This window comes from Scyliorhinus canicula, chromosome 19 (genome assembly GCF_902713615.1).
Source record: "Scyliorhinus canicula chromosome 19, sScyCan1.1, whole genome shotgun sequence".
NCBI lineage: Eukaryota > Metazoa > Chordata > Chondrichthyes > Carcharhiniformes > Scyliorhinidae > Scyliorhinus > Scyliorhinus canicula.
The window spans coordinates 79,906,371-79,930,949 of record NC_052164.1 but is presented as its reverse complement, the minus strand read 5'-3'; the positions used below and the strand labels follow the sequence as shown (position 1 = coordinate 79,930,949).

General features: G+C 46.6%; 2 protein-coding genes across 2 annotated transcripts; both read right to left on the bottom strand.

Moving 5' to 3' along the window:
• Positions 1-205: 205 nt before the first annotated feature.
• On the bottom strand, positions 206-12,519 carry LOC119954021 (latent-transforming growth factor beta-binding protein 1-like). The gene is made up of 7 exons (XM_038778797.1): positions 12,168-12,519; positions 10,418-10,573; positions 5,766-5,948; positions 5,231-5,392; positions 3,505-3,711; positions 2,447-2,626; positions 206-363 (listed from the first exon to the last, which is right to left on the bottom strand). The coding sequence occupies exons 1-7, from the start codon at positions 12,517-12,519 to the stop codon at positions 206-208; spliced, it is 1,398 nt and encodes a 465-aa protein (XP_038634725.1).
• A 68-nt stretch (positions 12,520-12,587) lies between these two features.
• Positions 12,588-24,309, bottom strand: LOC119954020 (neurogenic locus notch homolog protein 3-like). Its single transcript, XM_038778796.1, has 8 exons — positions 24,164-24,309; positions 23,819-23,926; positions 21,946-22,081; positions 19,334-19,467; positions 16,949-17,158; positions 14,741-14,938; positions 12,847-12,948; positions 12,588-12,676 (listed from the first exon to the last, which is right to left on the bottom strand). Exons 1-8 carry the CDS (start codon positions 24,207-24,209, stop codon positions 12,588-12,590), a joined length of 1,023 nt encoding a protein of 340 aa, XP_038634724.1. The 5' UTR covers positions 24,210-24,309.
• Positions 24,310-24,579: the final 270 nt, after the last annotated feature.

Genomic DNA, 24,579 nt, shown 5'->3' with positions numbered 1-24,579 from the left:
CTGGGAGCAGGCAGATTGCTTTCATCCTGTTAAAACTAGAAGAAGCTGGAAGGTTGGATAAAATTCTCCACCACGTGATTTACTTTAAAATGCTCGCTGAGGTTACCCAGCAACCAATCCATTGTGCAACTGCCAACTCGGGGATGGCTGAAAATGTGATCTTGTCAACTTAGTCCACAGTCAAAGAAAAAATGCTAAAGTCTGCTCAGTTACCTAGCTTGCAGTAATATCCTGCCGCACATGGACCTTGAGGGGCCGTCAATCCAGGATGGCCACAGTAGAACCCAGGGTCACAAAGGGTACAATCATCTAGAGAGGCCAATCCAGTCTTATTGCCGTAACGACCAACTGGACAATCAACACCTGTTTTTCAAAAAACAAATTCACTGATTACGTTGGTGATTCAGATTAAAAGGTCTCTATTTGTTGGCTCATTGGGGTAGATTTTACTAGCCTTCAATCCCACCAAAGGTTTTGCTTGATGGGAGCACAGATCAGAAAATTAACAACGGAGGCCGATTTTTAACCTGTCAGCTTTCTGGGAATGTATTTTAATGAATGGAAAAACAAAAACACTAATAATCAGGTGTACTGGCCAGTGTGCCCAATTCTCAAAGCGGCATTTTCCTTCATTAAGGCTGTGCGTCATGTCAAGGCCGTAATATCTGCCCCAATATAATGATCTTCTATTCAAACAGATTGAATAATATGATGAGTGTTTCACTGTATGGATCTGCACAGCCATTCCTTTTCAATGGGCTTGATTCTCCAATAATGGGGCTAAGTCCCCACTCCAGCATCAAAAAGCGGGCGTTTCACTCTGTACTTTCCTGAAGAAAGTCCAGAATGATTCTTCTACCTGAAGAGGGCTAGCAGGGCCGCAGATACTCCTCGCAGCTCTGGCTGCTGATACGGGGCCCTGCACTTCCAGTCAGGAGTCTGCGCATGCGCACAGCAACGGCCTTCGCCGGCCGCCCCGCGTGACATGGCGGACTCACACCGCGGACCGGCAACAAAAATATAGCCCCCCCCCCAGATCGCGCGTGCCCGTGGGTCGCTGGCCCCCGATCACTAGCCTGGCCATCCGCGAGGCCCCTCACTAGGGCGGCTGTTCCCGACAGGTAAAACGTGATCAGAACCACGCCGTCGGGAACTTAGCCAGTTGCCGTACATGAATCACTAGGGGGGGGGCTCTGTCAATGGCCCCCTACCCGTGCCACACAGACCGCATGCGTGTGATTCGCGACGATTGTCTGGGGACCGAAGAATTACAGGAGTGGCGTCGCACCGGATTTCGGTGTCAATGCCCATTCTCCACCCCCGTACTGATCGCGATTTCGGCACGGAAAATCCCGTCCATGCCTTTACATTTTATTCCATATATCTATGACATTTCTACGACCCTCACCAACATCTACAGACGCACCATGGAAAGCATTTTTTCTGGTTGTATCACAGCTTGGTACGGAGCCTGCTCTACCCAAGACCACAGGAAACTACAAAAGGTTGTGGATGTAGCCCAGTCCATCCCGTAAACCAGCCTCCCATCCATTGACTCTATCTATAATTCTCGCTGCCTCAGAAAGGCAGCCAGCGTAATTAAGGGCCCCACGCATCCCGGACATACTCTCTTCCACCTTCTCCCGTCAGGAAAAAGATACCAAAGTTCGCGGTCACGTACCAACCAACTCAAGAACAGCTTCTTCCCTGCTGCCATCAGACTTTTGAATGGATCTATCTCGGATTACGTTGATCGTTTCTCAACACCTTGCTACAACTGTAACATTATATTCTGCAGTCTCTCCTTCCTTCCCGATGTATGGTATGCATTGTTTGTACAGCATGCAAGAAACAATATTTTTGACTGTATACTAATACATGTGGCAATAATAAATCAAATCAAATGTAGTCCACACTGATGAATGGAGTCCCAAGGTAAGAAAAGACACATGTAAATCAAATGTGCTACCAAAGGAAAACATCATTGGTGTCTTTAATGGAGCACCTATAAATATTTAAGCAAAGCAATAAGAGGCAAGGTACTTATGTTAAGAGCTATTCCTTTGTGTAACCATTTTAGAGTCGTGTTGATGTGCCTTATGGGAATGCAAGCTGTGACAAGTAGCGGCTCATCTGTTGATATATTACTGTTGATAAGCCCTTGCTCTTCCTTTTAACACTTAGCAGTTCATTAACACCATTTTGGGCAGGAAAAGGTAATTCACTCTTTTGCGTAAATGCTTCACAATCTGGAGACATTTATTTGGAAAAGTGCTCATCTGCACTTTCCTACTTCATGAGAAGAAAACAAGATGAACATTTATTCACCCATGTAGTTAGATCCACAACTGCCAGACTACCGTCCACAACCTATACATAATGGCTTATTCTAAGGTATATTTGTACAGATTTTGGTTAAAAGGACTTAACCATGAAGGGTTCTTACCTGCAGTGGAGCCTGCTTCACAGTACTTGCCCATTGGGCAAATATCACCAGTGATGCCATCATTTGGATTCGGGTACATTGCTCCTCTGAGGCAATAAAAACCAGGAAAACAGGAACCAGAGGATTTAACCAGGCCTTCTTGGCTGCAGAACTGGCCCGGTGGACACAGATCGCACTCGGCTAGAATCAGAGGAACGTATTTCTTTAAATATAATTCTTTCATTCCAGATTGTGTATTTGTACACAAGACGGCACAGGGTGTAGTTAAAGACGGCTCCGAGAAGAGGAGATGTGGCATGTGATTGTCCCATTGCTCTTAGTGTTAGTACTTGAATGTTCAGGACCAATGAACAGAATAATATTTGGAATGTCTACAGGAAACAAACAATTGAACATACCAGACCCGATTTCCAGATGCAGCACCTTTGGTAGGAAGCAGTGTTTGCAGGGAACACACTGAGAAATACGAAGCCTCAATAACCATACATCAAATCACAGGCCACATGTTGTTCCCCTTTGGGAATCACCTCAATGGACTCAGACCCAGCTACTGCTGGTAAGTTCAACTTTACCTGACTCCAGCTGGCAGCTTAATGCAACTCAAACCAATATCTTCAAGGAAAGGAAAGGAGAAATTTGACAAACATTAATCTAGATGAGATATAACATAAGAGGGCAGCACGGTGGCGCAGTGGTTAGCATTACTGCCTCTCAGCGCCGAGGTCCCAGGTTCGATCCCAGCTCTGGATCACTGTCCATGTGGAGTTTTCACATTCTCCCCGTGTTTGCGTGGGTTTCGCCCCCACAACTCAAAAGATGTGCAGGGTCAGTGGATTGGCCACGCTAAATAGCCCCTTAATTAGAAAACGTTAATTGGGTACTCTAAATTTATTTTTTTTAAAGATATAACGTAAGTAAGTGTTTTTACGTTAGACAAGCACTTTATTTATTTCTTGCCCTTCTGGCACACTCATGATGTCACATTGACCTCGGTTTTCTGTGACAGTACTGGTTATTTCTTCAGAATACTGGCTATCTGAAGAGGAGTAAGTATTTACCTGCTGAGGTTAGTCCTTCCTTGTTGCTGAAAGTTCCACGGGGACATTTGTACTGAGTGGCGAATTCTGTTCTCGGTGGACAGAAGTGCCCAGGTGGACATCGCTGAGGGGCTTCCACTCCCCAGTTCTCCAACTCAGGTGTGTAGCAATAGCTTCCAGCAGGACAAGCATTGCAGTCAGGCTGGCCTTTCCGTGCTTGATAGAAACCTATTGATCACAAAAATTGGTGCTGGTATTACTATCTAGGAATGAAAAACCTTTAAGAAAGAATCAAAAAGTCTTAAATAAAGAATCCAAGTTGTGTTGCTCAACACACTGCTGATGTGGGATAAAGGGAACCCAGCAAATTCTCATGGTTCCAGATAGCTACCCTTGGAGTTGAGTTGACCAAATTATCCTGGCAGCACAACCAAGAATCAATACTCTTACTTAGAAAGACAATGGCAGCAGGTTCATGAAATCCTTCCAAATCACACAGCATCCCTACTTGGATACATATCGATATTGCTCCATTGTCATTGGATCAACATCTTGGGACATCCTGCTTAACAGTACGTCCAGAAATATCTTCACCACCATGGACTGTGTAAACAGGTAAACACTGAAAGATTATTCTTACTTGTTAGAGAATTAGTAGCAAGAGGCTTAAATTTAGCGTGGAATAGTAGAAGTCTATTTAAGATGTAATAGTAGAAGCCTAAAGTGGGGACAGGGCCAGAAGAATTTGTTTTATGGAATGGCATTCCAATGCATTTCCAGCAGTGGTTTTAAAGTCAAACTAATGAAAATATTTTGTAGAAGTAGTCAAGAAAGGGTGCTGGGAAGGTGAAAGAAAGTAGAAGCTAGAAAAGGCAAAATGCTCAAATAGGTGGAGATCACCCGGGTGCCTCTTGTGGTGCATTCTGGAATGAGCGATCTTTGTCTTAGGACAACAGATAGCAAATATAAATCTGAGTTGATGAGAAACTATTTCTCCCAAAGGGTTGTGAACCTGTGGAATTCATTACCCCAGAGTGCAGTGGATGCTGGGGCAGCGAATAGATGTAAGGAGAAGTTTGTATTTGTACAGATTTTGGTTAAAATGACTTAACCATGAAGGTTGAAGGTTCGAAAGATTTTTAATTGGTAATGGGTTGAAGGGTTGAAGGGATTTAGAGAATGGGCAGGATGGTGGAGTTAAGGCCAGGATGAGATCAGCCATAATCGAATGGTGGAGTAGTCTCAATGGGCCAAATGGCCTAATTCTGCTCCTATATCTTATGAACTTATGAAAATCAGGCAGAAGGCATATCTGTCTTTCATGAAGTGCCTTTGCTTTTCCAGCCATTGGTGGACTTTTTTCCAGATGTGGACACCTCCCTACTGAATTGTTCTGCATTCACCGTGTCCAGATGATCCAATACAATTGGGCAGGGACCAGGAAAATCCTCCTTATGGCTGCATTGATGAAACAGAAAGATTGAATGACATAATTGATGAGTTTGGTCATCTCCAGAATACACACTGGATTTCTGAAGTTAGGAGAGGGAAAACAGACGATCTGTCACTGCCTGCCATCAAGCATGATTAAAGGCATAGCTAACTTTATCTAGTAGAAAAAGTAGATGGAGAAAGTGGTAGAAAGTATGGCAATGATAACTCGGGTGAGAAGAGAAAATAAAAAAAGCAATTTGTAAAATTCACAATTGCTACATTACCGAATAGGTTTTTAAAAGGAGCATTTTACCTTTTGGACAGGGGTCAGGACTGGGACTTCCTGCTGGACACCTCGACCCAGCAGGACATAAAAAGTCTGCTGTGGTAGGAGAACTCTGGCCTTCTGGGCAGTAGTAACCAGATAAACAGGGACCTGTAGTGTGAAGCAGCCCAATGCCTTCGCAGAAGAATCCTAACAAAAGAAAGCCATCAGGATCTATTTCACTCAAATACTGGAAAACGTTAGCTTAGCAGACGATACGTTTAGTAGAAGCAAATAAATGGTTAAAGTGCAGAAGGAGGACATACAGCTTAACATGTCATTGCTAATTCTCTGCAAGAGGAACACAACTAGCCCCTTTCCCCCAGATTCCCCCTGTAGCCCTGTATGTGCATTTCTTAGCTTCAGATATAGCAGATACTTGAAGCAACCATCATTAACTGATGAGTAAAAGTATGCTTAGCACAAACAGATTTTTGCAAGCTTGTGAATAATTTTGAAGTAGGCAATATCCATTTAAAATTTGTGCATTAAACAACTCAAGAGATGAGCATTATTTGTATACCTGGTGTACACTGCAGACAGTTTTCATGTGCCTTATTCCTGGGGGTACTGGAGTATGTTCCTTCAGGGCATGGCTTGGGTGATGGCGATCCCTCAGGACAATAATGGCCAGCAATACACGTGAAAGGGTCTGGTGCACGCTCAACACTGCCAGTAGGACAATAATATCCTGTGTCACAGGGACCTAGAATACAATGAAAAAGATAGCAACCAATGCATCCTTTGGATCAGAAGGGAGTTTTCTGATATTATAGCCTCACCGAATTAGTGCTCCTCTTTGATAACTATAATGGTCAATTGGTTACGAAAAAAACCCTCCCAAACTTGATTTTGTGGCTAAATGTTCAACATCTTCTAATATAACCATGATTTAATTTCACATGACAGTAAAGAGTCACAGTGTGATGAAATTGTAAGCCTGTCCTTTATAAACAAGCTTATCAACTCACATTATACGACACATATGTCACATATTTGAATTAGCCTGAAGTTGCCCAATAACAATAGAAATGCAGGTAAAATAGTCCCAGAAAGAAACATCACAGTAGTTTGGATGGCAGTATATGTTTCACAATTGTTGTGTGGGGAATACTCCTTGCAATCAATCGGATAGGATTTGGGAAGAGACTATTTTAAGAATCTTCTCAAAACTTCCTCAAAGAATGTCAATAGCTTTTTAACACAAAGTCCAAGCCCAACTTTAAAATCCTGGTTCCTAAAATACCAACTTAGAACATAGAACAGTACAGCACAGAACAGGCCCTTCGGCCCTCGAGGTTGTGCCGAGCAATGATCAACCCACTCAAACCCACGCATCCACCCTATACCCGTAACCCAACAACCCCCCCCCTTAACCTTACTTTTTAGGACACTACGGGCAATTTAGCATGGCCAATCCACCTAACCCGCACGTCTTTGGACTGTGGAAGGAAACCGGAGCACCCGGAGGAAACCCACGCGCACACGGGGAGGACATGCAGACTCCGCACAGACAGTGACCCAGCCGGGAATCGAACCTGGGACCCTGGAGCTGTGAAGCATTTATGCTAACCACCATGCTACCCCTTGCATTTCTATAAAGTACTTCACATGTAGGCAGTTCTTCTTATTCAGCAATAAACTTTGGAAAGAGATAATGTCTTGAAGATATAACATCACTAAGAGAGCGCATGGGTTGATGACTGTGTTTCATGAGAGAATGTGACAGTAACAGTTTAAAAATAGTCTGAAAGTCTGGCAGAAGATGCCATCAGATTGATATCAGTGATCATTGAGAAATTGGCTAGTAAGGAGCTCGGGCAAAAAGGGAATCAAGGAGTTTCCATGAAGAGAATGAGTGCTTTATGAATAATGTGGAATAGGGGCTTGGTGACAATTAACAGTACATGGGGTAACTGAGGGCTCACTGACCAAGTTCTCTCTCTCTCGGGAGACTGAATACGGAGTTGAGAGGGCAGGAAGCAGATAGGTGGGTGGAGGAAGTGGTCACTGTCGTGTCATAGAGTCTATACAGCACAGAAGGAGATGCTTGGTCTGTTACATCCATTCCTGCTCTCTAGAACCTGCCTGTGTGGATAGCCTTGGTTTTGGGCTTAATGAAGTCTATCAGTTCCTCATACTACATATTTATAGCGGTGGCGCATGTATGGCAGGCAGGTCAGAGATGCATTAGAGGAGGAGAGGAGTCTGGAATTGTCCTTAGTGCCAAATATCATCTCGATATGAGAAAATGTGGCTGGAAAAGGAATATCTGGTGGTTGACAGCCAAGCTGATGAACACTTGCCAGAAATATCCAAATTTGAGGCTATTATGAAGTATGATGGAAGCACATCTGGATAAATATAAAGGTGTCAAGGTTGGAGTCTCTTGATGATTTTTGTACCCAATTACAGTCCAATTTAGAAAGATTCCAACAGAAGATAGGCTATATTTTAATTTGTCAAAATGACCTTACTGCCTAACAACTTGTGACACATTGCACAGATACGCGAGATATTTGAGTAATAATCCTGCTGTGCTGAGTACCCGAGGTTAGGGGAGGGGGACAGGGCTACATTAGAGGGGGCGATAATGGAGCAGGAGATTAAAGATGCGATTGGGAGGATGTAGTCGGGGAATGTGGCAGGGCTGGATGTGTTTCCGGTGGAATATTATTAAAAATTCAAAAATAAGCTGGTACCGCTGATGGTGGGGATGTTTGAGGAGGCGATAGGGAAGGGGGTGTTACCACAAACCTTGGAGCAGACATCGATTTCCTTGTTACTTAAGAAAGATTAGGACTCGACGGAGTGTGGGTCAGAAAGGCTCATCTCACTTTTAAACATGGACGCAAAGATATTGGCGAAGGTACTGGCAGAGAGGAAGACAGGCAGGGGGTTTGGGTCTTCCAAACCTGATGTATTATTACTGGGCGGCGAATGTGGAAAAGGTATGGGGTGCGATTCTCTGCTCCCCACGCCGGGTGGGAGAATCGCGGGAGGGCCGGGCGACTCACGACACGCTCCCCGCGATCTCCCACCCCCTGCTCGGAAGAATCGCCGCTCGCCGTTTTTCACGGCGACCGCCGATTTTCCGGCCCGAATGGGCCGAGCGGCCTGCCGTTCCCGACCGGATCATGGCGGCGGCAACCATACCTGGTCGCTGCCGTCGTGAACATGGGCGCCAAATGCTCATTTGAAGCTTGTGGGGGGCAGAGAGGGGAGTGACACCACGGCCGTGCTCGGGAGGGGACTGGCCAGCGATCGGTGCCCACCTATCGTCGGGCAGGCGTCTCAAAGCGCCGCACTCTTTCCCCTCCGCCGCCCCGCAAGATCAAGCTGCCACGTCTTGCAGGGCAGCGGAGGGGAAGACGGCAACCGCGCATGCGCGGGTTTGAGCCATAAGCCGTCGTGACATCAGCCGCGCATGCGCGCGTTGGAGCCGGCCAACCTGCGCATGCGCGGCTGACGTCACATAGGCGCCGCCGTCGCATCATTCTCGGCGCGCAGCCTTGACGCAAGCGTCAAGGTCTGGCAGCCAAAAGTTACGGAGCGCCGCTCCTAGCCCCCCGGGTGGGGGTGAATAAGGTGAGAAGAGAGGCCTCCGAGGCCGTCGTGAAACCCGGCCGAGTTCACGATGGCCCTCCCGATTTTTCGCGGGAGCGGAGAATTCCGCCCATGGAGCTGGGTCAGAGGGGTCGACTCCCAATGGGTCAGAACGAAGGAGAGTGTGTGTAGGGGGTCGGGATTGAAGGCACTAGTGACAGCGCCGCCCGCGATTGGCCCTGGGGAGATACTCAGGGAGTCCGGTAATAATAGCTTCATTGAGAATTTGGAGGCAGTTTCAACAGCACTTTGAGTTGGGGGCAGGGTCAAGGGAAATGCCGATTCGGGGGAACCATAGATTTGAGCCAGGGAATTGGGGTGGAAATTTTCGGAGATGGGAGGAGAAAGGATTTAGAAGACTAAAAGATTTATTTCTTGGGGGTCGTTTCGCGGGATTGAAGGAACTGGGAGCTAAGTATGGGCTGGAGCAGGGGGAAATATTTAGATACATGCTGGTTCGAGACTTTGCTAGAAAGGAGATACTGAGTTTCCCAGTAGAGCCGGCTTCCACATTGCTGGAGGAGGTGGCGACGACAGGGGGACTGGAGAAGGGGGTAGTATTGGCAGTCTACGGAGCTATTTTGGAAGAGGGGAAGGTGCCACTAGAAGGGGTCAAGGCAAAGTGGGAGGAGGAGGTATGGAGGAGGGGTTCTGGTGTGAGGTGCTCCAGAGGCTGAACACCTCCACTTTGTGTGCGAGGTTGGGGCTGATACAGCTGAAGGTGGTGTACAGAGCACACCTTACAAGGTCGAGGATGAGCCCGCTCTTTGAGGGGCAAGATGTTCATACGTTCTTATCTGGCGTGGCGGGGGGACCTGCTGGAATTCTTAATGCTTGAAAAGGTCAAATTTGAACTGAGGGGCAGGATGGAGGGGTTCTACAATTCATGGGTGTTATTCATTATGCACTTTTGAGAATTGGATCACATCGAAAATTAGGGGGATTGGGGGCTGGGACTGTATGTGTTAATGGAGACTATGGGTGATTCCTGATTCCTTTTTGTCATTTGTTTATGCTAACATGCGGGCCAATGTCTGGGGTTTGGTGGGAGGATGGGATCGTTGTTATTGATATGGGGATTGACATTACATTCGTTACTGATTATGGTTTATTGCTGGGTGTAAATTTGGGAGAAAATGTGAAAAGGAGGAGAATTAAAAAATATTTTATAAAAACAAAACAATAATCCTGCTGTCCAGTCATAGGCATCTATTTCCCTGATGGTCTAGGCAGATATGCATTTGATGAAATGCTATATATGGAAATCTATGGAAGCTCTCCCTGTCAACCTTCCTTATTGGTTGTTAATTTTTATTTCTTATTTATGAATCAGAAACCCAAGGGTTGAAATTTTCAATCTGGAGAAGTGCAAAAGTTCATCTCCTGCCCTGTAGCAGTGAATGAATGGTTTGCAAAAAAGTAATGTTATTAAACATAAAGGAAAACCAAATACCATATTGGTATTCAACTGAAGAAAAAAACTCATCCACTGCTGGGTGTGGAGATGACCTGTAACAAAATGCTCTGTCCTGAAGTTTCACCTTGGAACAGATCACAGGAAAATCAAACCTGTTGGTTCAGCAAGTTCATATTGATCACAGTAATATCCTGCTGCACAGATCTGAGGGAGAGACGATCCCTCTGGGCAGAAAAACCCAGGAGAACAACGATTTCCTGGGGAAACATCTGCTGGACCAGTACATTCTGAGCTTTTTGTGAATTCACCTGAAAAGAGAGATGATTTTAGAAAAAAAAAGAAGATTTTTAACTGCCTCTGTTGAGAAATGTGAAAGCATTTTACGAAGATTTTCAATGAAATTATCACTTCTTCTCAAAAAAAAATATTCATCTGAATTGTTGCCCCTTCGAGTTGCGGTTAGCTTTCTCTTGGAATTGACTGTGTACTTGGAGTTAGGGTGTCCCCACAATACGTTCTTGTAGGATATTTATACAATGGTGATATGTATTCAAATGAGGGCAGTGCGTGACTTGGAGATGCTGCTGTTGTTCCCGCTCAGTGCCAACCTTGGTTCAATGGCACCACTGAAGCACCAGGGCCAGTTGGCAGAGGGTTGAAACCTCATTCCAGAGACTTTTCAGAATCTAGATTGGCTGTTAGAGCTGCTGTCTTTAGAATGGGCTGTTAAACTGAAGCCCCATCTGCCCTTTCAGGAAAATGCAAAAACAGAAGTAATGGCACTATTCGAAGTAGAGCAGGGGATTTCTTCCTCATTAACACTCATCTTTCAACAAACACCCAAAACATATGAGCTATGGGCGGCACAGTGCTTAGCACTGCTGCCTTACAGCACCGGGAACCCGGGTTCATTTCTAGCCTTGGGTGACTGTCTTAATGGAGTTTGCATGTTCTCCCCATGTCTGCATGGGTTTCCTCCGGGTGCTCTGGTTTCCTCCCACAGTCCAAAAGGTGTGCAGGTTAGGTGGATTGGCCATGCCAAATTGTCCCTTAGTGTCCAAAAGGGGCGCAGGTTAGGTGGGGTTACCCTTCTTTCAGAGAATTGGTGCAAATTTGATAGGCCAAATGGTCTCCTTCTGAACTATAGGAATTCTTTGGTTCCATGATCTTTTATGTCATTGTGCACTAGCAATTGGAAATGTTTTCTTAATTTAAACAATTATTTAATTTCAAAAAGCACAGTGCTTTGGGATATCCTAAGGTCACAAAAAGCACTTTATAAATGCAAGCTATTTTTCTTTTCTTCCCAGGCAGTAGAAGTAGGAAGGCAGGGAGATGTTACTGAAATACTTTCATAGGTTTCTGCAGTGCATCCTGTATATAATCTGTAACCTCGTGTAGCAATGGTGGAGTGCGTGATGGATATTGAATCTAATGACAGGAGCACCAATTAAGCAAACTGCTTTACCGTGGATGGTGCCAAGTTTCTTATATATTGCTGCGGCTGCATCCTTCTAAGCAAGTCAAAAGTATTCCCCTCATACTCCTGTCCTGAGCTTTTGACGGATCACGAGGTTAGCCACAGGCTGGAGAAAACCCAGCCCTTGCCCTGCTCTTTGCAACAATGATGTTGATATGGCTGCTCAGGTTCAGTTTCCGGTCAATGGTTGTACTCCAAGATGTTGATGGTGGGGGGAATTCAATGACATTGGTACCATTGAAATTCAATGGGAGATGTTTGTGTTGTGTTTATTTGAAATGGTCATTTGTTTTCTGGTATAAATGTAATCTGCCATGTGGCAATACACCTGGACGCGAGTAATGTCATGCTATGGGCTACTTCATAATTGGAGGAATGTTGAATGGAGCTCGACATTGTGGAAGAAAAGTGACATTTCTTACTCCTGATATTACAAAATGAGATGTTCTCAATCAGGCAGCTCAAACCCAAGATCCTTCTCTGAGGAACTCCTGCTGTCGTGTGCTTTGGGCTGTTGTGATGGTTTTCGACAACAGCCATCACCATATTTTCTCTGTGCCTATATGATTCCAGCCACTGAGCGTTTTCCGTTGTTTTCCCCACATTGACTTTTGTTTGGTAATGTCTACTTGGCATCATACTCAGCTGAGCACTGTCCATCTGGCATTCAGCTCTTATGGCCATATCTGGGTTAAGGTTGTGTTGAGATGGAAACTGGGATGATCTGGTAACACTGAAAACCAGCTGGCAGTGAGTACATGTCACGCGTTGCATGATTGATAACGCTTCCCACCACTTTACTGATAATTTGGAGGGGAGGTTGAAGGTTGATCGGGAAGTTATCAATTTAAAAGGGTTAGGTTAACTTTCTGTTTGTAGAAAGCACACACCAAAATAATAAAGACATCCAAGTTAAAATCACAAAAGGAACCTGGGCACAAAATCAAGAAAATCAAGAACACAATACATTTCCAGCATTTTGTGGCAATTTCATTTTGTAGAAATTTCATTTTGCAATGAATTGTGGATCTGCAGACCAATTTCACTTTGAACAAAAAGTAAGTACTGCATGATAATTTGAGATCTCTGTCTCTCACATACCTGGAGGCAAGGGTTTGCTTGTGACTGATCCTCCTGTACAATACCAACCTGGAGAGCATTTCCCACTGGGCACACTCAAACCACTCCTTTCACAAAACTGACCTAACAAAATGACAACATTTTGGAAAACAAAACATCAAAACATATTTCACAAATATTTGGTTCTATTTTTAGTAGATAAAAACTTATAGGGGATATTTTGCTAATGCCACGGCTATGGGCTCCCACAAAGCTAACAATATCAGCAGCCAGATTCTCCGACCACCCTACAGGTCGGAGCAGGGGCAGGGGCAGGGGCAGGGGCAGGGGCAGGGGCAGGGGCAGGGGCAGGGGCAGGGTTCACCCCCCCCCTCCCCCCCCAGCAATTCTCCGGGCCCTGATGGGCTGAGTGGCCGTCTGTTTTTGGTCAGCCCTGCCGGTGTGGGTTACGCATGGTCCCATACGGCAGGACCTGGCAGGTAAGTCGGCGGGGGCGGTCCTCGGGGGGGCGCGGGTAGATCCGACCCCGGGGAAGGCCCCCACGGTGACATAGCCCGTGATCAGGGCCCACCGATCTGTGGGCAGGCCTGTGCCATGGGGGAACTCCGATCTTCCGTGCCAGCCACTGTTGGGGTCCGCCATGGCCAGCGTGGAGAAGAGAACCAAAATATGCCGGCCGGTCTGCGCATGTGCGGAACCATGCCACCGGTTCTGTGCATGCGCGAGATCACGCCGGCCCTTTGGCGCATGCGCAAGCTCGCGCAGTCCTTTCGCCGCCAGCTGGAACAGCGCCAACCCCTCCGGCATCCACCTAGCCCCCGGACATGCGGAGAATTCCGCACTTTCGGGGGCTGTTGACGCCGAAGTGGTTGGCGCCGATTCTCCCGCCGGCATGGGGACTTAGTCCCCAGAAGGGAGAATCCCGCTGCAGATGTTTACTTCTCTTGATTGTGCTTCCATTCATTTTTCCTTGCAGATATTTCCCTTTTACCTGATCAATGTAGTGACCCGAGATTCAAAGGTAACCTTTACTCTTTCCCTATTTGTCTCATTTTCTGTTTTATTTCAGATTTTCAGCTCTTTTGTGATCTTAAACTTTAGGTATAATTTGGCCGGAATTCTCCGGCCATTCGCCTGCAACGGGATTCTCTGGTCCTGCTGGCAGTGCACCCCACTGGTTTCCCGGTGGGGTGGGATAGCTTCAATGTGAATCCCCATTGACAGTAGCGGGAACAGAGAATCCCGCCACCAGTGAACGCCGTGCACATTATACAAGAACCGTGTTTACAATGACTTACAATTTTAATGTTAGAAACCCTTCAAGCTGACTGTTTAGCCCGACTGGATATAGCCTCTGGACTGGTTTAGTATTATGATTGCTAGATAGTTGTTTGCAACTTGTAAGTTTAACAATTATTTTAAATTCTAAAACAAAAGGCAAATTGGATGGTTTTGAACTATCTCAAAAGAAATTCACACAGTGGGTTGAATTTTCAAGCCCTTCCTGCTGGCAGGATCTTCCGTTCCCACCAATGGTGAGCCCCCACGATGGGTTCCCTGGTGGCAGAGTGTGCGAGCCTCACAAAACCCCATAGACATCGGTGGGCCCGGAAGATCCCACCACTGGCCAATGGCGAGCCGCCTCCACCACCTCGGGACCGGAAATTCCTGCTCATTATATTTAGACAGCCCAGGCGGCATTAATGACAGGAGTGTCAAAGTGAATGATCCTCCGGTACCCCAGCCGCGTCTTTCTTGACGGTGCGCCGTTCGCTAGCGGCGGGATTCTCTTTTCCTGACGCTCGTCAATTCTCATTGAAGCCGCTCGTCATCCCGGGGAAGGAACGTGCTGCCAGCAGGAATAGAGAATCGAGAAATCCTGCCAATGTTTCCCAACTGTACCATTCGCACCTACCTGGAGGGCACATTAAACAGCCAGCAGAGCTTTCTTGACCAGGTGAACTGTTGTAGGTCCCAGGGGGACATGGATACTCTTCTCCAAAGCGGGTACGTTCTGGACAGTAGTGACCCGATGGGCATTTCAGTGGGATGGTGCTCGAGGTGCCACCCAAACAGAAATATCCAGCCAAGCATATCTGGCAGAGGCTCTGACCTGAATGATTTTCAAAGGCATGTGCAGTTAGATAGAAGAATGTAGAAAGAGCGTTTGACACTCCGAAAAGGAAATTTCCATGCTTATTTATCATTTAATTTCACTTGTTAGGCAGTAAAATAATTTTGCTCCCCCATATTTCAGCCTACCTTTGTGATTTAAGTTTCATAATATATATTAATTCTCATTATTCGTCTCAAATTTTCCCCAATGGTATAATTTTTTTTCACAGGAATATTAATAAATCCTGTGCACATTATCTCAAATACAGTAAAATCCCAATTGGTAGAATTCCAGGGGATCTGCCCACATATTCTTGTTAAGTGGAGATTTGTGATAGTCAAGGAGGCCCTATTACCACATCAATTCATCTCTGTGAAAGCAAATATGCCTTATAACACAGTCTATATCAAAAACAACAGGTTCCAGTGGCAACTAATCCAATGAATGTATAAAAGCCTTTATTCAATTATTTTGCATCTTCATATGACCTAACTTTGTAAAATGCTGTAGCTTTGCATTGAAAAATATCGCAAGTTAGCTCTGCAAAATCTTTTTCAGCTCTGACAAGCGAGCGGTCATCCATTGCGATGACATCCATTGTAATGTTCAGGGTCATCGGCTTCCTTGGTTAAGTAAATATTGCATCCAACATCGCTTCATCTCTCCCTGCCACCATGCTGTGCATGGTTGTCATGACTGCTTCTCCATACTGGCTCACTCGCAGGTGAACGAAAAGTGCCCCATTCTTGGATTGATTGGCCTCAGCCTGCTCCACAAGGTCTAGTGCCGTTGTAATCTGTCTGAACCCAATCCCCAACATTTTTCACTTTCTCACAGATTAAGCCATGCTCGCAGGTTTTTCCATGTCCTTTCACAGGGCAATCGCGATGTCAAATATTGGCTTGCCCAGCACTCCACGATCTCAAATTCTTGCCCTGATTGGTCGGCACGCACAAATGACAAGCTTGGACACGTTTGGCTAATCTGGAGTTGCCAGAATCACAGAAATGTACAATGAAGAAGAGACCCTTCGGCCCATCGAGGCACCAACACATGAAAAAATACCTGACCTACCTACCTAATTCCCATTTGTCACACTTGGCCCATTGCCTTGAATGTTATGACAGACTAAGTGCTCATCTAGGTACATTTTAAAGGATGTGAAGCAACTTGCCTTTGCCACCCTCCCAGGCAGTGCACTACCCTCCAGATAAAAAAGTATTCCCTCACATCCAAACTATATCTTCTGCCCTTCACCGTGAACTTGTGTCCCCTCATGACTGCCCCCTCAACTAAAAGGAACAGCTGCCGCCTATCCACGCCACTCATCATTTTGTACACCTTGAGCAGGTCGCCCCTCAGTCTCCTCTGCTCCAACGGAAACAACCCAAGCCGATCCAACCTCTCTTCATATTCCATCCCAGGCAATATCCTGGTGAATCTGCTCTGCACCCCCGCCAGTCATCAGTTTGGAATTTTGGCTCATCATGGGCATTGTTTTACAGGATTTGCTATTCTGCTGGCGGGAATGGCTGACGACTTCAGCAAAACCACTTTTGTGTCATCCGAGTTTGACTCCTCACGATTTCACTGCAGCCTCTCCCCTGACTCCAGATTAAAATAGCTTATTATGGTTTATAATTAATGCCATCGATGTGCACTCAGCTGGCCAAACAACTTGGAGTGAACCATTAATTCCATACTTAAAAAGGACTGTTGTCTACCACTCTGGTTGCATGTCCAATTTGGGATTGAAGATTCATTAAAAAGTGCTAAATGTTATAGCGTGGATTTTTCCAAGGCACAAGAGAAAGTAACGGACTTGAATTATTAAAAATCAAGAAAAAGCAGATGTACAATTCAAATTATTTTAACTATTCATAATGTACAAGTAATCAAGTTATTACAGTTGAATATATGTGATGTGATTCATGTGGTCATGTTTCAAGATTAATCCAATTTAAGGCAGCGTCCTGTCTTCATACTTTAGGCAAGAATGATCTGTACCTGTTTCTGAGTTGTAGGTTCCAGGTGGGCAGGGTATAGGCACTGTAGAGTTTCTGGGGCAGTAGGCACCTGTACTACATTCGCCACCATTCCCTGTATGACCCGAGTGCACTGAAGGCCGAGGTGTGTTCACTCCCGATTCACAATAAAAACCAGGATCACAGTAACTTTCAACCTTTGAGAGGCCTGGCCTACTGCAGTAGAAGCCACCTGAGGATGAAGGAAGAGAGATTTTATGGTTACGTAATTGCAAACTACATTAGGAATGTTAATTTCCTACCATATGTGTTTCTCTTACTGCAGGTTTAGCTATATACGTGACTCGCAATCCCACAGTAAAAAATCATTGGTGATTTATTGTTTCCAGGCTTCCTCTAATTTTGTTCTTACATTGAGAGCTACCAGAAGCAACCAATTTACTGTTCCCCTCTATAGGAAGTAGTCATCTGAGATTGGGAACTCATGGTGTTTGGACCTGGATTGAGAAGCTCTACCTGTGACATAATGGGCGCAATTCTCCCAACGGGAGCCTAAGTGCCGACGCCGGAGTGAAAACTGGAGTGTTTCACTCCGGCGTCGGAGCCCGCTCCCAGCCCTCTATTCCCCTGCCCCCGGGGGGCTAGGAGCGGCGCCGCGTCATTTACGCGCGCTGGGCCTTGGCGCTGCGTAAAAAGCGTGCCAAACCACATCGTAGGCCCCCCCGGTGCAGGAAACCGCCCCGCCACAGGCCGCCCCCCCCCCCTCAGCGTTCCAGCGCAGTTCCCGCCGGCAGCGACCAGGTGTGGATGGCGCCGGTGGGAACTTGTCGTGTTGGGGCGGCCGCTCGGCCCTTTCGGGCCGGAGAATCGCCGCTCGCCTTTTGCAAACGGCGAGTGGTGATTCTCCGAGCAGCCAGCCGTGATTCTCGCCGCGCTGGCTTGATGGGGTGGGAGAATTGCGTGCAGGGGCGGCGTGGCGGGACACGCGCGGCATCCCAGCGATTCTCCCATCCGGCGTGGGGCGGGAGAATTCCGCCCAATGTGTCATTGGACCACAGTACTCTAGAGTCAGGCACTCACCTGGAAACTATATGATCTGTCGTGCTCACACAGAACAACGGTCTTCATATCATGTGATTTTTAACTCTTTTTAAGATCAAGAAATGATTAAAATTTGGAAATTAAAAAACATGATCCACAGTTTTGGCCCATGTATCTACAAGATCTTCATGCTGACAGATTTTAAAACGTCATTAAATCCTTTCTAACCTGGGGCGGAATTCTCAAACCCCCCGCAGGGTCGGGGAATCGCCCGGGGCCGGCGTAAATCCCGCCCCCGCCGTGGCCTGGAATTCTCCGCCACCCGGGAATCGGCGGGAGCAGGAATCACGCCCCGCCGATTGGCGTGCCCCCCCGCGCCAATCGCCATGCCCCACGCGGCTATTATCCGGCCCGAAGTCCCGCCGCTGACAGGCCAATCCCGCCGATGTGGTTTAAACCACCTCTGGTGCCGGTGGGATTGGCGGCGCGAGCAGGCCCCCGGGGTCCTGTGGGGAGCGTGTGGCGATCGGACCCGGAGGGGTGCCCCCACGGTGGCCTGGCCTGCGATCGGGGCCCACCGATCGGCGGGCGGGCCAGTGCCGTGGGGGCACTCTTTTTCTTCCGCCGCCGCCACGGCCTCCACCATGGCGGAGGTGGAAGAGACCCCCCCCACCGCGCATGTGCTGGAGGTGACGTCAGCGGCCGTTGACGTCAGCACCGGCACATGCCCGGATGGGCGAAGTTCTTTCGGCCAGCCCCGACGCCCGCCGGCAGGCGCCAAAGGCTGTTGGCGCCAGTTTTTGCACCAGTTGGCGTAGCGGAAACCACTCCGGCGGGGGCCTAGCCCCTAAAGGTGCGGAGAATTCCGCACCTTTGGGGAGGCCCGACGTTGGAGTGGTTGGCGCCACTCCGCTACGCCGGGACCCCCCGCCCCGCCGGGTAGTGGAGAATGCCGGCCCTGGTCTCTGGAGATTCAACAATCCAACAACAGTTTGGATGTGGAACAAATAATTACAGAAATATAGTGAATAAATTCCATTCAGGTAAAAGCTGATTCCCCTGGATGCTGGAATCTGAAACGAAAACCGAAAACGCTGAACATTCTCAGCGTGTCTGACAGCATCTGTGGGGAGAGAAGTGAGTCAACATTTTGAGTCTGGATGTCTCTTTGTCAAAGCTAGTGAGAACTGGAAACTCCTTCAAGACTCTGCCTTGATCAATATAGTATGCATCTTTTGAGTTTGTGAAAGTCTAAAGGTTGCATTAAATACAAGTGGGAAAGAGAAGTTTATTATTTGGCCTCCAAGTTACTAAGAAAGTGGAAGGAAAATCAGCAAAGTCAAGGATTACTTTGTATTTTTCTCACCAAGGCATGGAGTGCAGTCAGACCTCTTCCTTAGTTCCCCAAATGCTCCAAATGTCCCAACAGGGCAAGGCTGTGGGAAGGTACCGGTTCCTTCTGGACAGTATGAACCATGAGGGCATGGCTCAGCTTGCATTCTGTAGAAAATGAGATGAAAATAAAGATGATTGGAAATGTTGTTAGTTAAGCGAAAAGAATTAGGGGCCTGATCTAACCGAATTGCAACAAGAGTCCATTGTCGAGTGAGTTTAGCCGGGTGTTTCCCACCGCTCACAGCGATGAGAAAGACCATGCTATCTAACATTACTTTGTTGCAATCCGGGGCCTCAGCAGAGAACGCCCCACCGAGGCCCCACTTAGTCCCGTTTAAGGAGTTCCGCTCGCCAGAACTCCTCAGTGCAGGCGTTCGGGACGCCATTTTTAAATTAAGTCTCAATTTCTTTACCTTCCTGATGCAACCCTCAGACCCCCCCAATGTCCCAATTCACCTATAAAGGGATCGTCGGACTCCCCTGCATCCAATCTCACATGGGCAGGACCCCACGAGTCCAATCCCTGACATGGGAAAGATGCCAGTCTGGAACCTTGGCACTGTCAGCCTAGTACTCTGACAGTGCCATATGAGCACCTTGGCAGTGCCAGGCCGACATCCATGTGGCACTGTCAGGTTGCCAGGCTGGTAGTGCCCAGCCAACAAGGTGGCTCCAGCAGTGCCAGGGTGCCACCCTGCCCAGAGGGCAACCATTGGGAGCCTCTGCTTGGCAGTGCCAGGGTGGCACTTACAGGTTGACACTTCTAGGTTGCATCAGGGGTCCAGGGTACAACCCTGCCCAGAGCCCAATCACCTGGAGGCCTGGAAAACTACCTGCAAGGCCCACATTTGTGGAAACCAGTGCTGAACGGCGCCATGGCGAGGTCTCCCAGTTGAGAGAATTCGATCCTGGGGACTCTGGTGCAGACATATTTACTGTTCACGTGAATATGCAAATATGGATTCCGCCCAGTGAGGGCGAGGTCCAGATCGCAACATCTTGTTAGATCTCGTGAGGATTAATCTCACCACAGACTCATGAGATTTAACGGCTTGCTACGTCACCGAGTCATGTGCGACAATGCCGTAGTGCACCCCTGGTCACAAACCCAACTCTCAGCCACCTGATTTCAACTTTCCAAGGAAAGAGTGGTCCACCCTTTGCAGGTTCAGGACCGGCCACAACTCCTACTTGGCTCACTTTCACAGATGGGGCATTTGCACCAGCCCCCATATACCTGTGGGAGAGAGCAAACTATACACCGCATCATCTGTTAGGTAATTTAGACATTCCGATTTCTCCCTCCGTGTACCCGAACAGGCGCTGGAGTGTGGCGACTAGTGGATTTTCACAGTAACTTCATTGCCATGTTAATGTAAACCTACTTGTGACACTAATAAAGATTATTATCGGAAAAAATGTCCAAGCCACAGACTCAGCAGAGGCCTATCTGTACCCAACACAGCAAGACTGGCAGAAAGTCTGGCTTAAGGACTTTGCATTCGCTAAATAAATAAAACTTCACACCATTGTTGAAGACCAAATTGACTCCCATAAAATTCAATCTTTAGTAAGCATTAGAGCTTTATTGACCTACAGAATTTATAGCTTCAAATTACTAGGTAGCCAAACCTTTTATATTTCTGCGTAGCTCGTGAGAATGAAGCACTGTAAATTTAAAGAAAGGCCATAACATTCTGCAGGCAGAATTTTCAGAGGGTGATGGGGGTGAAAAAGGGGGCAGGTGGGTGCGTAATTTTGGAAAGTTTATGTCGGGAGCAGAATAGCCCTTGGCCAATTGAGGTAACTAAGGGCTCAATCGAGACCTCTCCCATGTACCGACTGGAATTTTTCAGCTGGTGGATGAGCCCCTTATAGCAGCCATGAAACAGGTAGCTGAATAAGGTGGCCTCCTGGTGGATGCAGAATGTGCTGTGGCTTTAAAAAAAAAATCCAAATTCAAGTTTCTCTTCAGAGGCTGTCTTCATTGTGAGGTTCCCTCTCTCTCTCTCTCTCTGCCACTTTCACCTCGGTCACTAGGGCGCCCTCCGATTGGTCATACAATGTTGGCGTCCGCCCGCCATTCTTAACTGGATGGTGAGTACATCCTTTGGCCACTAATTGGGCAATCCATTCAAAACTAACGGCAGATTACTGCTTCTGAAACAGCGGGGGGTTCCAGACCAACAAATGCTTTTTACTCAACTGTTCACGGATCTTTATATAAATTTTGACGAAAAAAAAGATATATATTTCTGCCAAAAACATCTGTTTTTGTCTCCGAGTTGCTGTGCGCTTGGTAAATATGACAATGCTTGTTCAGATGTCCAATTATTTCTGCATGGTGCATTTTGTGGTCTCATTTCATACTTCTCACTCACATTATTCTTTCAGATTTTCTTAACGGCTCTTCTACTTCCTATAATCTTTTATTCTTCACCTGTACCTAATTTTCTTCCTTCAGTTAAGTTCAGATTTCACTTTGTGACAACCTGGATGAAAGGTTGCAGTGGCACAATTGTTCCTGCATACAATCTTTCGATGAGGCAAAATAAAACCTGCAACCTTTACTTCATACCTTACCTATTTGTGCACAGGTGCCCTGCAGGGCAGACATCACATTCTTCAGCCCCTGTATAATTCACAAATGTCCCATCCTCACATGGTATGGGGCCAGCAGAACCCAATGGACAATAATGACCAACAGGACAAATGTCACCTGGATTCACAAAAATGATGATCAACTGCTCAATGGTGAAGAAACTGCTGTCTTTTTAGCATGTCTGAAAGATTGATGCTTTTATTTCACCTCAATGTGTTTTCTGTGACCATTCTTATTTGCAAATAACTTAGAGTTACATTTCTCTATGCTTTTTCAACAGTTGCATTGTCATATACATTTTTAAAAATAGTATATATATATTTTTTAAAGTTCCATTAAGGAGCAATTTAGAGTGGTCAATCCACCTACCCTGCACATCTTTGAGTTTGGGGTGAAACCCATGCAGACACAGGGAGAATATGCAACCTACACACAGACAGTGACCCAGGGCTGGGATTGAACCCGGTCCTTGGCGCTGCGAGGCAGCAGTGCTAACCACTGTGCCACCCTGCCGCCCCTGCATTGTATATTTTTAAAGCATTTCAGGTTCTCATTCCATATTCATTCTTTGGACAAAACAAGACAAAGGCAATTAGGAAAACAGGAAGAGGATAGATAGAATTTACAGTGCAGAAGGAGGCCATTCGGTCCATCGAGTCTGCACCGGCTCTTGGAAAGAGCACCCATCCCAACCGCACACCTCCACTCTATCCCCATAACCCAGTAACCCCATCCAACACTAAGGGCAATTTTGGATACGAAGGGCAATTTATCATGGCCAATCCACCTAACCTGCACATCTTTGGACTGTGGGAGGAAACAGGAGCACCCGGAGGAAACCCACGCACACATGGGGAGAATTAAACAAATCTCCCGGAGCGCAAATCATCAAGCCGTTATGTGGGCTGTAACTAGTTGGAATAGGAATAGAATATTTTAGCTCCTTGTTCTGGCATTTAATATAATTACGGGGGATCTGTACAAAAACTCCATTTTGCTTCATATCACCTCATACCCTTGCCTCACAAAAATCTACTCCTGTATGCGGGATCTACTGGTCCCGCCGAGGGCGATTATGTCCCCCCCCCCCACCCATAGTGGGTGAGCCATACAAAAACACAGTGGACTTCGGCAGGGTTTGAAGATCCCGCTGGCGGGAATAGGCGAGCTTGAAATTTCAGAATTGGAGATTGTGTCGGGTGGCTTTCAGAAGCTCGAAGGGAAGATTGTTGGAGAAGGGGTGGCAATGGTTGAGTGCAGATACAGGTTAGGCAGGTTGGAGATAGCAGCACAGAAACAGGGGCCGGATGCATCATTAAATTAGCTGATTGGTACCTTAATTCTATTTATCCACCTTATTTGATGCTTTGACATTTATTTGATTTACAGAATTAGGAAATACATAGATAGAACAGACAGTGCAGAAGGAGGCCATTCGGCCCAGTGAGTCTGCACTGACCTACTTAAGCCCTCACTTCCACCCTATCCCCGTAACCCAATAACCCCATCTAACCTTTTTGGTCACTAAGGGCAATTTATCATGGCCAATCCACCTAACCTGCACGTCTTTGGACTGTGGGTGGAAACCGGAGCACTCGGAAGAAACCCACGCACACACGGGGAGAACGTGCAGACTCCGCACAGACAGTGACCCAGCACGGAATCAAACCTGGGACCCTGGCGCTGTGAAGCCACAATGCTATCCACTTGTACTACCGTGCCAAGATCATGAACTATTCTATTGGCATTGGTAGACATTTCATTATTTGTGCCAATAGTTCAAGAGACGCCGGCATTTACTCATTGTTTATACAGCACGAGTCAATAAAAATAGATGAGAATGAAATGTGGTACCTGTAAGGCCATCAAGGGGAGTTGCAGTCTTTGCTCCCTTCAAACAATAAAATCCTGCTTCACAAAAATCTTCCACACTGTCCTTGCCTGGTTCCTTACAATAGAAACCTGCAGAAACAGTCAGATAGGCTCATCACGTGACATTCCTGATATAGGATCACAGGCTATCTTTGAGAAACAGGAATTACCTGTTCTTATAGAAACGTTGATATGATTCAACCCAACCCAGTGGAGAATAAATTCAAACTAATGTAATAAGAAATAGAGTCTTAAAATACCAGTTCCAATATCACCAGAAACACCAAAACACCAGCTATAACTGAATACTATTCAATCAACACTAACCTGATGGACACGGCGTGCAATCTTGCTCACTCATTCTCCCTGTCATGGATTGGAATGTTCCAGGTGGACATGGGACAGGGAGGGCAGTACCATTGGGACAGAAGTGACCAGAGGTACAAATGTTGCAAAAGACAGATGCAATGGGAGTGGGAGTTGCACATCCCTCAAGACAGTAAAATCCTAAAGGAGGAGGAAATAATGATTGGAAAGTGATAACACAGATTATAAACTCAGCATTTAGTTTCTCGATTGAAATGTGGTATGGATTCATATTAATAAATACATTGGTGAGAGAGGCTAAGAAACACAAAAGAACCACTTCTGGCAGGTCACAGGAATACTAAATGCCGAGGTATTTTATGCCATTGACTCAACCAACACCCACAACACTCCCAAGCTATTTGGTTGGTTGAAAT